We start from the raw sequence: 12,781 nt of genomic DNA, 5'->3' as shown, positions 1-12,781 counted from the left end.
ATATGGCCGCTCAAAGTCTGAGACCTGTCACAAAAGTGATGCACGTATTGGGAGCGCGACTGGTTGATGGTAGCGCACGCTGTCGACAGGACGCGGCCGCAGGACGTCGAGCGACACAGCGGTGGCAGTGCCGCCCAGGAGCGGTCGGGCGGTTCCCCCGTCGTGAGAGCTCTGGGTGGTGGGTGGCGGGGCGCTCCAACGTCCAAGAGTAGTGCTCTTGTGGGAAGAGGTTCCTCCTTTCCGCTCCCCCCCGCAAGGCGCGAACACGAGAAAGGAAACACACACACTTGTGATCCATGTGATGCTACACAACGCCCTCTATGTTGGGTCAAGGGCGCCTAGAAGAAGTGATATTTTAGCAATGACAACCGCCTCGGCCAACTTTTTTCATTCACGCGCAGTCGATGGAGACGCCGTCGAGCGCCATCACGTAGTATTGACCACGAGGGTACATGGTCGTCAAAACCGAAATGTTTGGGACGTTGACCATGAAGGTGAGCGGCATCGACGCGGCGTCCGCCGTAAAGATGAGCGTTTGCAGCGACCACGTCTGATTGCCTGCAATGCGGCGGCGTCAGGGTGTGAGAGTAAAGTGGAGTGTGTGCTCGGCGTTACTATCGGGCGGGGGTGGGGCTCATTGCGATGGACCAAACTGACAACAACCACATGCGCTCTCCCCCTCGCAACTTGTCAGAGATACTGGCATTGGCATCTAGGTCTGGCTCCTTCTCCCAAGTAGGGCATCTCCTCCGAAAGCAGCTTCTCAGCACCGAGCGAGACCTAATGAGTCGCGCGGACGACGCATGTGCAGGGCACATCCCGATGGGGGGGGGGGGGAGGGGGGGAGCCCATGCCGACTCTTCACCTCCCAGCGGCTGGTTGATCCGAGGGGCGTCCCGTCGGCGCCACCCTCCACGCCGGCGTTAGCTTGGTAGAAGCTGAGCGCGTACTTGCTGCCGGGCACCATTCCGCTCACGTCGGTGGAGATCCCCTCCTCATAGGGTGTAGGGGCCCACGGGCGCTTATTCCCCACGGCGCTGATGAAGACGCCGCCTGCGGACGCGACGCGTGCCGGCGGCCATGTCAGGGGCTGAGTTGTCGACGTGCGCGACGGCGGCGGCGCAAACAGAGTGGAGGCGGTGTTGACACGCGGAGCGTGCAGGCAGTGGTGGGGAGGGGTAGCGAGGGTCTCTGAATGCCGCCGTACCGTTGGGCGAGCATGTCCCCAAGACAAAACACGAGAGGGAGAGGTGGATGGGTCACAGAAGACTGCGGCCGCCTGACGGAGGGTGGACGCGTCCAGGGGGGGTCGGGGGGGACGGCGGTTTTGGGTTTTGCATCTCGGCTGCATCCAATGGGCGATGGGCTGCCCTCGAACGAATCACGGTCACGTCGGCGAGGACAGCGACGGCGTCGTTGGTGGAGCGCAGGGGCGAGGGCGTCGACCGACGGGCGGCGCACCAGGAGCCCTCGCTGGCGCGGTAGGTCACGGAACGACGGGTCGAGATCCCCCCTCCTCCAATCGAGGCGGCGGTCGAGACGGTGAGCGGCTGACGTCCTCGCGGGCGTGGCGGAGTACGGCCGACACTACGTGCTGCGGCAGCCCGCGGAGTCGCAGGAGGCGCGGCGGAGCGGCTGCGCTTGGACGCGACGGCGAGGCTGGCCGGGCACGCTGTCGTCGAGATAGGCACGCACGTCGACTGCTCGGTGTGAGTGAGTAGGGTAGGAGAGGGTGGGAGAGGGTGGGAGAGGGTGGAGGGTAGGAGAGGGTAGGAGAGGGTAGGAGAGGGTAGAGTTTCGCGCCCGCCAGATAAAAAAAAGGGGGCGTGCGGGGCAGAGTGCGTGTCGGGCCGGGGTGTGAGCGAGGGGCGGGGGCGTGCGGGGCAGAGGCCCAACGTCGGGCGGCTTGTCGGGGTCCGGAGCATTCGAGGGGGGAACGAGGAGGGGGGAATGGGCGGTCGGCGACGAGTAGAGCGGCAGGCGCGTACGGGGTAGCCGTCACTTTCCTGCCTCACAAGGGCGGGGCTGTCCCGGAAAGTGAGAAACGCCGGGCAGCGTGGCGCATTACTGAACCCTCCCATACGTGCTCGTGCTCCTCCTTCGCTGTCCCATCTCCCCACCTCTTTCCCGCCTGGGCGGGGCGGTGGGCGGGCGCGCGGTGCGGCGCGGCGTGTGCGTGTGTGCGTCTGCAACGAAGGACCGCTCGCAGAGGACCATTGGGTTTGTACTATTAACAACGAAGGCGCTCTCAAAATAAAAAAAAGAGTCTTCCAAGTTTAGTGGGCCTCCCTCCCACCACACCCCTCCCTCCCGTCTAGGTCTGTCAAACGTGCCTGTCCGCGTTCCACACAGTGCTATGTGTGCGGTGTGCGTTCAGCGCGTGTGCGTGGTGTGTGTGCGCTCCTATATCTACTGCGTCTCGCGCGTGACCGGCATTTCAAATGCTCGGTTCCATGAAGGTCGTCGGTGCTGTCGGCGCTGCGTCGGTGGCGCTCGCGGCTTTGTACTGGCGGCGCCGCGTCATGCCCATAGGCCCGTGTGCCGCAGACGGCCGACCGCTACCTTCTGGCGACCAGCAAGTCATGCTGAGCGGCAATGGTCTCACACGCTATCACCTCAACATCCGGTGGCTCAAGGAGGGTGAATGCATCGTCGTCCTGATACACGGCATGACGAGTCCCGGCGTGGACGTGTGGAGGCCGCTCATTGCGTGCCTCGAGGCGCGCCGCCGCTGCGTCCTCGCCTACGACGTGGCTGGACGCGGATGGTCGCACTGCGCTGGCGGGCCGATGACTATCGGCTACCACGTGCGCCAGCTCGAGGAGTTGCTCGATACGCTCTCCATCGGTGACCGGCCGTTGGAGCTGGTCGGGCTCAGCTTTGGGGCGGTGATCGCCTCCAACTTTGCCGTCCGCCACCGCGACCGTGTGCGCCGGCTGGTGATGATCGCTCCCGCCGGCCTCTTCCCGCCGAGGGACTACCTTGGCCTTTTGGCTGGCAGTGGCTTGCTCGGGCTGCTCGCTCGCGTGCGGTGGGCGGCGCGGTGCCGCGCGTCGCTAAAGAGGGACTACGCGCGCGAGCTGCGAGCGATGACGGACGGCGGCGCTGTGCTTCGCGCGTACATCGCTAACGCCGACTGCAACCGCGCGATCGTGCGCTCCTGCCTCTGCACGTACGCACAGCTTTTTCTTTTCATTCCGGCACCGCTCTCCTCTTCTCTCACAGGTGCGCTCCTACCTCTCGACCCTCCTCTGCTGCGCCGAGGTCTTCGACAACCGCCGCGCCCTCCGCGCGCTCGGCAGCTCCTCCTGCCAGACGCTCCTCCTCTTTGCCGAGAGGGACAGTGCGACCGGCCCGCCGCCAGACGACGCAGAGCTCCGCGAGCTGCTGCCGACCGCCTGCTGGCACAGACTCGACGCGCCTGGGCTGGACCACGCGATGCACCTCACGCACCGCCACCTCGTCGAGCCGCTGATAGCCGACTTTGTCGGGAGCGACGGGGAGAGGCAGGGGCGGGCGACACAGGCCGCCACGACACAGGGACGCTCTACTCTAATGTGGCCTGATGTGTGCACTAGCCATGTGTGAGCCCTGTCACCAACGGCTTTAAAATTGTGTGTTTTAAAGGGCCTCAGATGCCACAATTTTCTCGGGGCCTGCGGCCCCGAACCCCGGCTGCTAGGGGTGTGAGGCCCGGGGGCCGAAAATGAAAGTTCGGCCAGGTGCGCGACCCGATCTTAGAATATCACTCTCCTCTGAGCTCTGTTTAAGCTTGTTTAAGCTTTAACGCCAAGTATTCGTAGGGATCCATAACGCATAAGAAATCCATAGTCACACACGAAAGTCGAAACCATGAACCGAGACCCGGCACCCCGGCACCCCTCCCCGGCCCCGACCTCCCCCCCACCCCCTAGCTCCGAGCCCCCCCGCAGTATCCCTCTCCTAGCGGCCCGCAACTTGCGCAGCAGTCCTCCACTCCGGCGGGCTGAAACCGTTCGCGTCCGGCTCGGCCTCGCCACCGCCGCAGAAGCTCATGTCGCAGAGTGGTGCGCCAGGGAGGTGGTACACGTAGTAGCCTGCCGGGCAGTTGATGATCTTGATTTTGATAGAGACTCCCACACCTTGCCAAGGCCCGAGCGTCCTCTCCACCTCTCCGTCCTCGACCGAGGGGTGGCCTCCGCGCTCGAGGGTGATGGGCTTGCCGCTGCACGGGCAACCGAAATTGTTTGAACCGCAGGACGCGATGGTCACTCCCGTCCCGTCGAGGGCTACGTCGAACAGGCGCGTCCCCGCAGCTCCAGTGAATCGGTACCAACCCTCGCCCATGTAATCCCTTGGCTGGGCGTAGCCGCCGGCCATCGTGCTTGTGCTGACCCAGTCGCAAAAGGATCCAAGGAAATTGTCGCCGCCAGGCTGAATCTCCGGGAATGCTGTAGGGCAGTAGCCCCCAGTGGTCGCCCCCAGGGTGCCAGGTTCCTGCGCGCAGTCGCGGGCTTGCGTAACGGCCGCGGCCGCGTCATTCATTGCACAAGTCGCTGCCCCGCACCTGTAGCCCAACTGAGGGCATCCGTAGGCGAGAGGGTCGAGTTCCGCCGCTGGGTTGCGACGTGTTCCCGCGTGCATCCTTGCTTTGTGTCTGTAGTGCCGGTGGCCGGAATACAGCGGGACGTAGTCGTTGCATCGGGGTGAGGGCCCCAACTCGTGTAGGTATATTGTGGTAGGCCACTAGTTATCGTAGGGTACTCACGTGATGTCAGGTACTGCGTGTGTGTGTGTGTGTGTGTGTGTGTGTGTGTGTGTGTGTGTGTGTGTGTGTGTGTGTGTGTGTGTGTGTGTGTGTGTGTGTGTGTGTGTGTGTGTACTGCGTAGCTCTTCCGTTGTGGAGGCACGCGACTCCAGACTGACCCTTTACGCGCCAATGTATCACACCTCACGGTAAAAGAAACAAACAAAACAGACAACCCAAGCTCACCGTGCACATGCGCCGGAGAATTCTTTTTTGCGAGGCCGCCGGGGAGCAGTTGAGCGGCTAGCGCCGACCAGTAGTCGTCGGGAGCGAACACACGATGCTGCAGCACCTTCAGCCACGCGGTGGCGGTGGCGACGGCGGTGGCGGCAGCGGCGCCGGCGCCGGCGGGGGCGGCGGGGGCGGCGGGGGTGGCGTCGTTGATCTTCAGCACCCGGCCCGGCCGTTTGACGGCGCAGAGCAAAACCGGATGCAAGACCAGCTGCGTACCAACCTGACTTCGGACGAGATCTCGACGCGATCGGGCGGCAGTGCCGGCCAGGTTGCCTACGTCGAAGGCTGGCGGGTGATTGCCAAGGCGCAAGAGATCTTCGGCTTTGATGGCTGGTCGTCGAGGATCCTCCAGCTGCAGGCGCGGCGGTTCGAGGTGGCCGCCTGCTCTCCGAGCCGCACGCGGCCAATCGGCCCGCTCCCCGCCCGCCGCGCAGAGAGAGTACGAGGACCATGACAGCAAGAACGGCCGCTGGACGTACAGCTACTCCGCGACGGTCCGCATCTCACTCCGCAACGGCACCTTTCACGACGAGGCAAACTGTCGGCCATTTCTCGGCTGCCTCTCGGCCGCCTCTCGGCTGCCTCTCGGCTGCCTCTCGGCTGTCTCTCGGCTGCCTCTCGGCTGCCTCTCGGCTGCCTCTCGGCTGCCTCTCGGCTGCCTCTCGGCTGCCTCTCGGCTGCCCCTCGGCTGCCTCTCGGCTGCCTCTCGGCTGCCTCTCGGCTGCCTCTCGGCTGCCTCTCGGCTGCCTCTCGGCTGCCTCTCGGCTGCCTCTCGGCTGTCTCTCGGCTGCCTCTCGGCTGCCTCTCGGCTGCCTCTCGGCTGCCTCTCGGCTGCCTCTCGGCTGCCTCTCGGCTGCCTCTCGGCTGTCTCTCGGCTGCCTCTCGGCTGCCTCTCGGCTGCATCTCGGCCGCCTCTCGGCTGCCTCTCGGCTGCCTCTCGGCTGCCTCTCGGCTGCCCCTCGGCTGCCTCTCGGCTGCCTCTCGGCTGCCTCTCGGCTGTCTCTCGGCTGCCTCTCGGCTGCCTCTCGGCTGCATCTCGGCCGCGTCTCGGCTAGGTCGGGTCGGGCTGCAAGATCGACAAGGACCGAGGGAAGGCCATCGAGAATGCGCGCAAGGAGGCTGTCACCGATGCCATGAAGCGAGGGCTGCGCCTGTTTGGTGCGCCGAGAGATAGCCGAGGCAGAGCCGAGAGGGAGCCGAGAGAGAGCCGAGATGTCGAGAGAGAGCCGAGAGAGAGCCGAGAGACAGCCTGCACTTGTACCGGTACGTGCGCCGCCGCCTCCGCAATCCGCCGCCTGCCGCCGCCACCCGCCCCCGCCCGCCGCCCGCCGCTACCGCCCGCCACTGCCGCCTTCCCCACCTCTTCCCCCCCCCTCCCCCTCCCCTCCCCCACCCTCCCCCTCCCCTCCCTCACCCCCTCCCCCTCCCCTCCCCCTCCCCTCCCCCCTCGCCACCCCCTCGCCACCCCCTCCCTCCCCCACCCCTCCCCCACCCCTCCCCCACCCCTCCCCCTCCCCCTCCCCTCCTCCCCTCCCCCTCCCCTCCCTCGCCCCCTCCCCCTCCCCTCCCCTCCCCCGAGCCCGGCACTCGGCCTTAACAATTAATGATTTGATCGACTGCTTAACCTACCCCAGGCCCGGCGCGCGGCCTTAGTTAATTAGTCACTCGTTTGACGAACCTGCCCCAGGCCCGGCTCTCGGCCTCTCTGTGTACGACAAGGACTACGTGACGGAGGCCTGCCTCCCGAGATTACCCGAGATTACCCGAGATGGCCCGAGCAGGCCCGAGATGGCACGAGATGCCCCGAGATGCCCCGAGATGGCACGAGATGGCCCGAGATTACACGAGATGGCCCGAGATGGCACGAGATGGCCCGAGATGGCCCGAGATGCCCCCCTGCCGCTGCCACCCCCACACCGCCGCTCTCCCTTCCGCTGCTGCCCTCGCCGCACCGCCGCCACACCTCACCGCTGCCTGGAGGGGGCTCTGTGCCTCGAGATAGATGGAGAGCAGGCGAAGAACAGGCAGGCTCGGATCGCACACCAGCGCCGAGGGGGGGGGGGGGGGGTTGGTGGAGAAAAGATGACGGCGCGCTGGAGCGTCGTCCAGCTCCAACCCCAGCTTCAACCACCACTGTCTGCCGCTGCCACTGCCGCTGCTACCCCTCACCGCACCTCTCTCTGCCGCTCGGCAAAGCGGGCCAAGCCTTATCTCGGGTGATCTCGGGTGATCTCGGGGAATCTCGCTAGGCAAAGCGGGCCAAGCCTAATCTCGGGTGATCTCGGGGAATCTCGGGGAATCTCGCTAGGCAAAGCGGGCCAAGCCTAATCTCGGGTGATCTCGGGTGATCTCGGGGAATCTCGCTAGGCAAAGCGGGCCAAGCCTAATCTCGGGTGATCTCGGGTGATCTCGGGGAATCTCGCTAGGCAAAGCGGGCCAAGCCTAATCTCGGGTGATCTCGGGTGATCTCGGGGAATCTCGCTAGGCAAAGCGGGCCAAGCCTAATCTCGGGTGATCTCGGGTGATCTCGGGGAATCTCGCTAGGCAAAGCGCGCCAAGCCGGCCGCCGCCGCCGCGCCCGCCGCCCTGCCGCCCCCCGGCCCGCCCGGTCCTCCGCAGCTGCGGCGGCATGCTCAGTTCGGGGACGCGGCGCGCTGCTCCCACACCACCCACGGGACCTGAACCCACGCTGGATTCGATACTCTGGAGGTGTGGTGCTAGGTGAGCCGCCGATCGTGCTGCACAGCGCGCCCTGGCATGTCCAGGACACGTCCGCGACATGCCCCGTAGGGCCACGCTCAGTTTGGCGACGACCTCGCCGTGGCGGGAGGTGCACACCGCTCACCATGCCATGCTCACGCACACTAGCATGGTCGTGTCGCTCCCTCGCTTCTCTCTCTCATACGTGGCATGATCTTGTGGCTCCCTCCTCTCATACGTAGCATGATCTTGTCGCTCCCTCGCTTCTCTCTCTCATACGTGGCATGATCTTGTGGCTCCCTCCTCTCATACGTGGCATGATCTTGTCGCTCCCTCGCTTCTCTCTCTCATACGTAGCATGATCTTGTCGCTCCCTCGCTTCTCTCTCTCATACGTAGCATGATCTTGTCGCTCCCTCGCTTCTCTCTCTCATACGTAGCATGATCTCGTCGCTCCCTCGCTTCTCTCTCTCATACGTGGCATGATCTTGTGGCTCCCTCCTCTCATACGTAGCATGATCTTGTCGCTCCCTCGCTTCTCTCTCATGCGTGGCATGATCTTGTGGCTCCCTCCTCTCATACGTAGCATGATCTTGTCGCTCCCTCGCTTCTCTCTCTCATACGTGGCATGATCTTGTGGCTCCCTCCTCTCATACGTAGCATGATCTCGTCGCTCCCTCGCTTCTCTCTCTCATACGTAGCATGATCTTGTCGCTCCCTCGCTTCTCTCTCTCATACGTGGCATGATCTTGTGGCTCCCTCCTCTCATACGTGGCATGATCTTGTCGCTCCCTCGCTTCTCTCTCTCATACGTAGCATGATCTTGTCGCTCCCTCGCTTCTCTCTCTCATACGTAGCATGATCTTGTCGCTCCCTCGCTTCTCTCTCTCATACGTAGCATGATCTCGTCGCTCCCTCGCTTCTCTCTCTCATACGTAGCATGATCTTGTGGCTCCCTCCTCTCATACGTAGCATGATCTTGTCGCTCCCTCGCTTCTCTCTCTCATACGTGGCATGTCCTCACGCACACACACACCATGCTCTCACGCACACCTGGGGGTATGCTCACGCACACGTAGCACGCACACGTAGCATGCACAGTGCTCTCTGTACTTACTCACTTGTTTGCGTGTGGCAGGCCCGGGCGGCGGCGGCGGCAAGAGACCGCTAGCCGCGCCACCGGGCGCCGCGCCGGCCAGCTGCCCTAGAAGCGGAACATCTCCCCATATCTCCCCGCATCTCCCCATATCTCCCCGCATCTCGTGCCCTAGAGAAGCGGAACATCTCCCCACATCTCCCCGCATCTCCCCATATCTCCCGACATCTCCCCGTACCTCCCCGTGCCTCCCCATATCTCCCCGTATCTCCCCGTATCTCGTGCCCTAGAAGCGGGAGCCGCATTCTTGCATCCCAGCCAGCGCTCGAGAGGACACGGACTCCGCCGTTCTCCGCGGCACTCCGCGGTATTCAGCGTATTCGCCAGCCTCGTACTCACGCGGTGCTCTGAATACACGGGCAGTACCCCACACCGTGTTTGATTCCGACTCCGGCCTCGGTGTGTGCATGGCGCAGGCCAGCTGCGGCACGCGGCACTGCGGCCCCGCCTTAATGCATAGCTCATTACTAGTATTTACCTATCAACTAGGTGGCTTGCTACGGCATGCGGCACTGCGGCCCCGCCGGCGGCGCGGCGCCGGCTGTCGCGTGGCAGCACCCGCAGGCGGGCGGAGGCGGCAGCGGCGACGAGCCACACCAACGTGGCGCCTTGGCTCAGGTGTGGCCGCCTCCGCCGCCGCACCAGCCAAACCAGGCAGGGCTGCAGCCGCACCAGCCGCCGCCACCGCAGCAGCAGCAGCAGCAGCAGCAGCAGCAGCAGCAGCAGCAGCAGCAGCAGCAGCAGCAGCAGCAGCAGCAGCAGCACCCGCCGCCGCCGCCGCAGTACATGGACCCGGGTCTGGACGAAGCCGCTATGGCTGCTGCGGCGCACCACTATTGACATGAGGCGGGCCCACCCTTGGCCATGTGGCCGCGCTCACCCACGAGCGCGCGCCAAAATTACGTTCCGTACGTCAGAGTCGTGCCCGTGACCGCGCACGCTCTCGCTCTCGTTATGACACGTGCTGCCCTGTCCGGTGTCTGCGCTGCCCCGTCCTCTCCACGTCGGCGGAGGGCGCTCACTGCCCGCCTTTGCCGCGCGCGCCCTGTGAGCTGTGTCGTGAAAGAAAGAAAATCATTGGAGCCGGCATGCAGGGGGTGACTGGGTCATGCACCAGGCGCAAGGCCAAGGGCCAAGGGCGGGGACCTGGGTTCCTTTTTACCCATCTCCTAGTAGAGCACTTGGAGCACTTGGAGTGCAGTTGGCAACCTCACATCCAGGGCCGGGTTTGATTGATAGGCCGGGTAGTGGTCTCCGTTTTTTTTAGTTGACGCAACACGCAAAAATACTTTTGCGTCGGGCAGCAGCTCCTCTGGCGGCGGCTTCGTGTTGTCCCTGGGCGAGTGGTTGAGGAAGGGAAGGGGACGGCTGGCGCTCTTGTGGGGCGAGGGGCGAGGGCATGGGCGAGGGGCTAGCCGTACCAGCCGTGGCGGCGACGTAGCGGGAAATAGCTTGCAGCCCTGAGAGCGCACCTTCCACGACACTGCACGTTCGCTTCTGGCGACAAGAGAGAGTACCTTGGCCACGCGCCACGCGGCGGGACGATGGGGGTCGGGGCCGCGTCGGGGGCGTCTCCCAACTCCCACCCTCCCACGGCCGTGCGAAATAAAGCGATCGCGCATCGCCCTCTGTCAACCCGGCTGCCAGGACGAGCCCAGCGACCGGTGGTCCGCGCCGATGTGCATGTGGCAATGCGGGGCCCCGGCAAAAATGGTTACACACTAGCACACTTTCATTCGCGGCCGGCGCGGAACCCCCGTCAATAAATAACGTAAGTTCACACGACTCAGTGTAATGTGCGACTCATCTAGTGCGTAGACGCTGTGTGCCGTCCATGCTGCCCTTGCACGGTGGAGTACCCGCGTGTGGACCGGAGGTGACAGCAGCAACAGTAGCAACAGCGGAGCCCCGTCGAGCAGCAGCCCCCGTGCAAACGGTGCTCACTGCATCTGCCGGTACAGGAGGCGCAGCTGGTCCACAAAGACAAACATCGTGACGGTGTGGCCGCCGCAGCGGCCGTAGTAGGGCAGGAAGCCCGACCTGTTCAGAGCTGGAGGTGTGAAGAGACGCCGTTCGCAGCGAGGTGTAGTAGGGCAGAAGCCCGACCAGAGCGAGAGCGGGCCGCTCGAGCGGGCGACCGCGCCTAAGAAAGAAAAAAAACAGACCGGCAGTTGGCGCCCGAGTGTTTCTTTTTATGCTCGGGCGGGTGTGTGCCGCGCGCCTAAAAAAGAAATCATGCCGCTCAACTAGTGCATCTTTTGATGCTCGAGCGGGCGGCGGCGCCGATGGTCTGCATCGTGCCGGTGAAGGGCAGCTTGCCTGCGGTGTGAAGACGCCGTGATTGTTCACAGCAGGTGGTGTGAAACGACGCTGTTCACAGCCTCCGTGATTGCGTGTTCGCCTTCCTGGGACGTCACCCTGTGTTGCCTTCTGACTGCCGCCGCTGGGCGTCAAGGCTCGTGTGTTTGAATACGCCAACCTCAGAGAGGGCGAGGACGGCCTCGTGCAGAGCATTAAGAGCACCGCGTGAATACGACGGGATACGGATGCCGCGGAGTGCGGTCGAGTACAGCGGAGTACGTGTCCTCTCGAGCGCTAGCTGGGATGCAAGAATGCGGCTCCCGCTTCTATGGGCGCGAGATACGGGGAGATATGGGGAGATCTTTCGCTTCTAGGGCACGAGATACGGGGAGATATGGGGAGATATGGGGAGATCTTTCGCTTCTAGGGCGGCGTGCCCGTGGCGGGGTCTGGGGTCTGGAAGGCCATCCGGTTCTTGGCCGTCTGAAAACGGCAGTTAATGAATGGATGAGTTGAACATTTATTGGCTCTTGGCCGTCAACTGAGTCCATCAGCCATGGTCGAGACGGCCTGGGCGAGTAGATGAGCCCGGAGAATCTCGGGCCATCTCGGGCCATCTCGGGGCCATCTCGGGCCATCTCGGGCCATCTCGAGTCATCTCGGGCCATCTCGGGCCATCTCGAGTCATCTCGAGGACATCTCGGTCAGCCTCGAACGGCATCGTGATGATCGAGTAGATGAGGCCGGCGCTCATCGAAGAGGAGAACTGGTTGGCGAGGCCTAGAAGCAGTGAATTAACCACTGCTCAATTAATGAGTTGGCCGCGCGTATGTAGAGGAGAGCGGGCTGGCGAGGCCTAAGCAATTAATTAAACACTGCTCAATTAATGAGTTGGTCGCGCGTATGTAGAGGAGAGCGGGCTGGCGAGGCCTAAGCAATTAATCAACCACTGCTCAATTAATGAGTTGGTCGCGCGTATGTAGAGGAGAGCGGGCTGGCGAGGCCTAAGCAGTGAATTAACCACTGCTCAATTAATGAGTTGGTCGCGCGTATGTAGAGGAGAGCGGGCTGGCGAGGCCTAAGCAGTGAATTAACCACTGCTCAATTAATGAGTTGGTCGCGCGTATGTAGAGGAGAGCGGGCTGGCGAGGCCTAAGCAGTGAATGAACCACTGCTCAATTAATGAGTTGGTCGCGCGTATGTAGAGGAGAGCGGGCTGGCGAGGCCTAAGCAGTGAATTAACCACTGCTCAATTAATGAGTTGGTCGCGCGTATGTAGAGGAGAGCGGGCTGGCGAGGCCTAAGCAGTGAATGAACCACTGCTCAATTTATGAGTTGGTCGCGCGTATGTAGAGGAGAGCGGGCTGGCGAGGCCTAAGCAGTGAATTAACCACTGCTCAATTAATGAGTTGGTCGCGCGTATGTAGAGGAGAGCGGGCTGGCGAGGCCTAAGCAGTGAATTAACCACTGCTCAATTAATGAGTTGGTCGCGCGTATGTAGAGGAGAGCGGGCTGGCGAGGCCTAAGCAATTAATTAAACACTGCTCAATTAATGAGTTGGTCGCGCGTATGTAGAGGAGAGCGGGCTGGCGAGGCCTAAGCAGT

The 12,781-nt window shown here is 63.3% G+C and overlaps 3 protein-coding genes across 3 annotated transcripts; 2 read left to right on the top strand and 1 right to left on the bottom strand.

Annotated features, from left to right (window-relative positions):
- Nucleotides 1-2,441: 2,441 nt before the first annotated feature.
- EMIHUDRAFT_234206 (hypothetical protein) lies at nt 2,442-3,813 on the top strand (the record flags this gene model as incomplete). Its single annotated transcript, XM_005781380.1, has 3 exons — nt 2,442-3,152; nt 3,226-3,557; nt 3,804-3,813. The coding sequence occupies 3 exons, from the start codon at nt 2,442-2,444 to the stop codon at nt 3,811-3,813; spliced, it is 1,053 nt and encodes a 350-aa protein (XP_005781437.1).
- A 129-nt stretch (nt 3,814-3,942) lies between these two features.
- EMIHUDRAFT_234205 (hypothetical protein) lies at nt 3,943-4,524 on the bottom strand (the record flags this gene model as incomplete). The annotated part of the gene is made up of 1 exon (XM_005781379.1): nt 3,943-4,524. One exon carries the CDS (start codon nt 4,522-4,524, stop codon nt 3,943-3,945), a length of 582 nt encoding a protein of 193 aa, XP_005781436.1.
- A 497-nt stretch (nt 4,525-5,021) lies between these two features.
- EMIHUDRAFT_442818 (hypothetical protein) lies at nt 5,022-9,925 on the top strand. The gene is made up of 9 exons (XM_005781378.1): nt 5,022-5,378; nt 5,455-5,553; nt 6,076-6,178; nt 6,708-6,754; nt 7,565-7,669; nt 7,811-7,850; nt 8,858-8,913; nt 9,365-9,565; nt 9,587-9,925. The coding sequence occupies exons 1-9, from the start codon at nt 5,067-5,069 to the stop codon at nt 9,713-9,715; spliced, it is 1,092 nt and encodes a 363-aa protein (XP_005781435.1). The 5' UTR covers nt 5,022-5,066; the 3' UTR covers nt 9,716-9,925.
- The last annotated feature ends 2,856 nt before the right edge of the window (nt 9,926-12,781 follow it).

The sequence above is a fragment of the Emiliania huxleyi genome (genome assembly GCF_000372725.1).
Source record: "Emiliania huxleyi CCMP1516 chromosome Unknown EMIHUscaffold_202, whole genome shotgun sequence".
Lineage (NCBI taxonomy): Eukaryota > Haptophyta > Isochrysidales > Noelaerhabdaceae > Emiliania > Emiliania huxleyi.
The sequence above is the reverse complement of the archived record's forward strand: the minus strand, read 5'-3'. Positions and strand labels throughout refer to the sequence as shown.

Coding starts and splice junctions, on each gene's coding strand:
- EMIHUDRAFT_442818 (XM_005781378.1), top strand. CDS start 5,067: ATGCTGCAGCACCTTCAGCCACGCGGTGGCGGTGGCGACGGCGGTGGC. Junction 6,755..7,564: donor ACAAGGACTACGTGACGGAG/GCCTGCCTCCCG, acceptor GAATCTCGCTAG/GCAAAGCGCGCCAAGCCGGC. Junction 7,851..8,857: donor CGACCTCGCCGTGGCGGGAG/GTGCACACCGCT, acceptor TGCGTGTGGCAG/GCCCGGGCGGCGGCGGCGGC.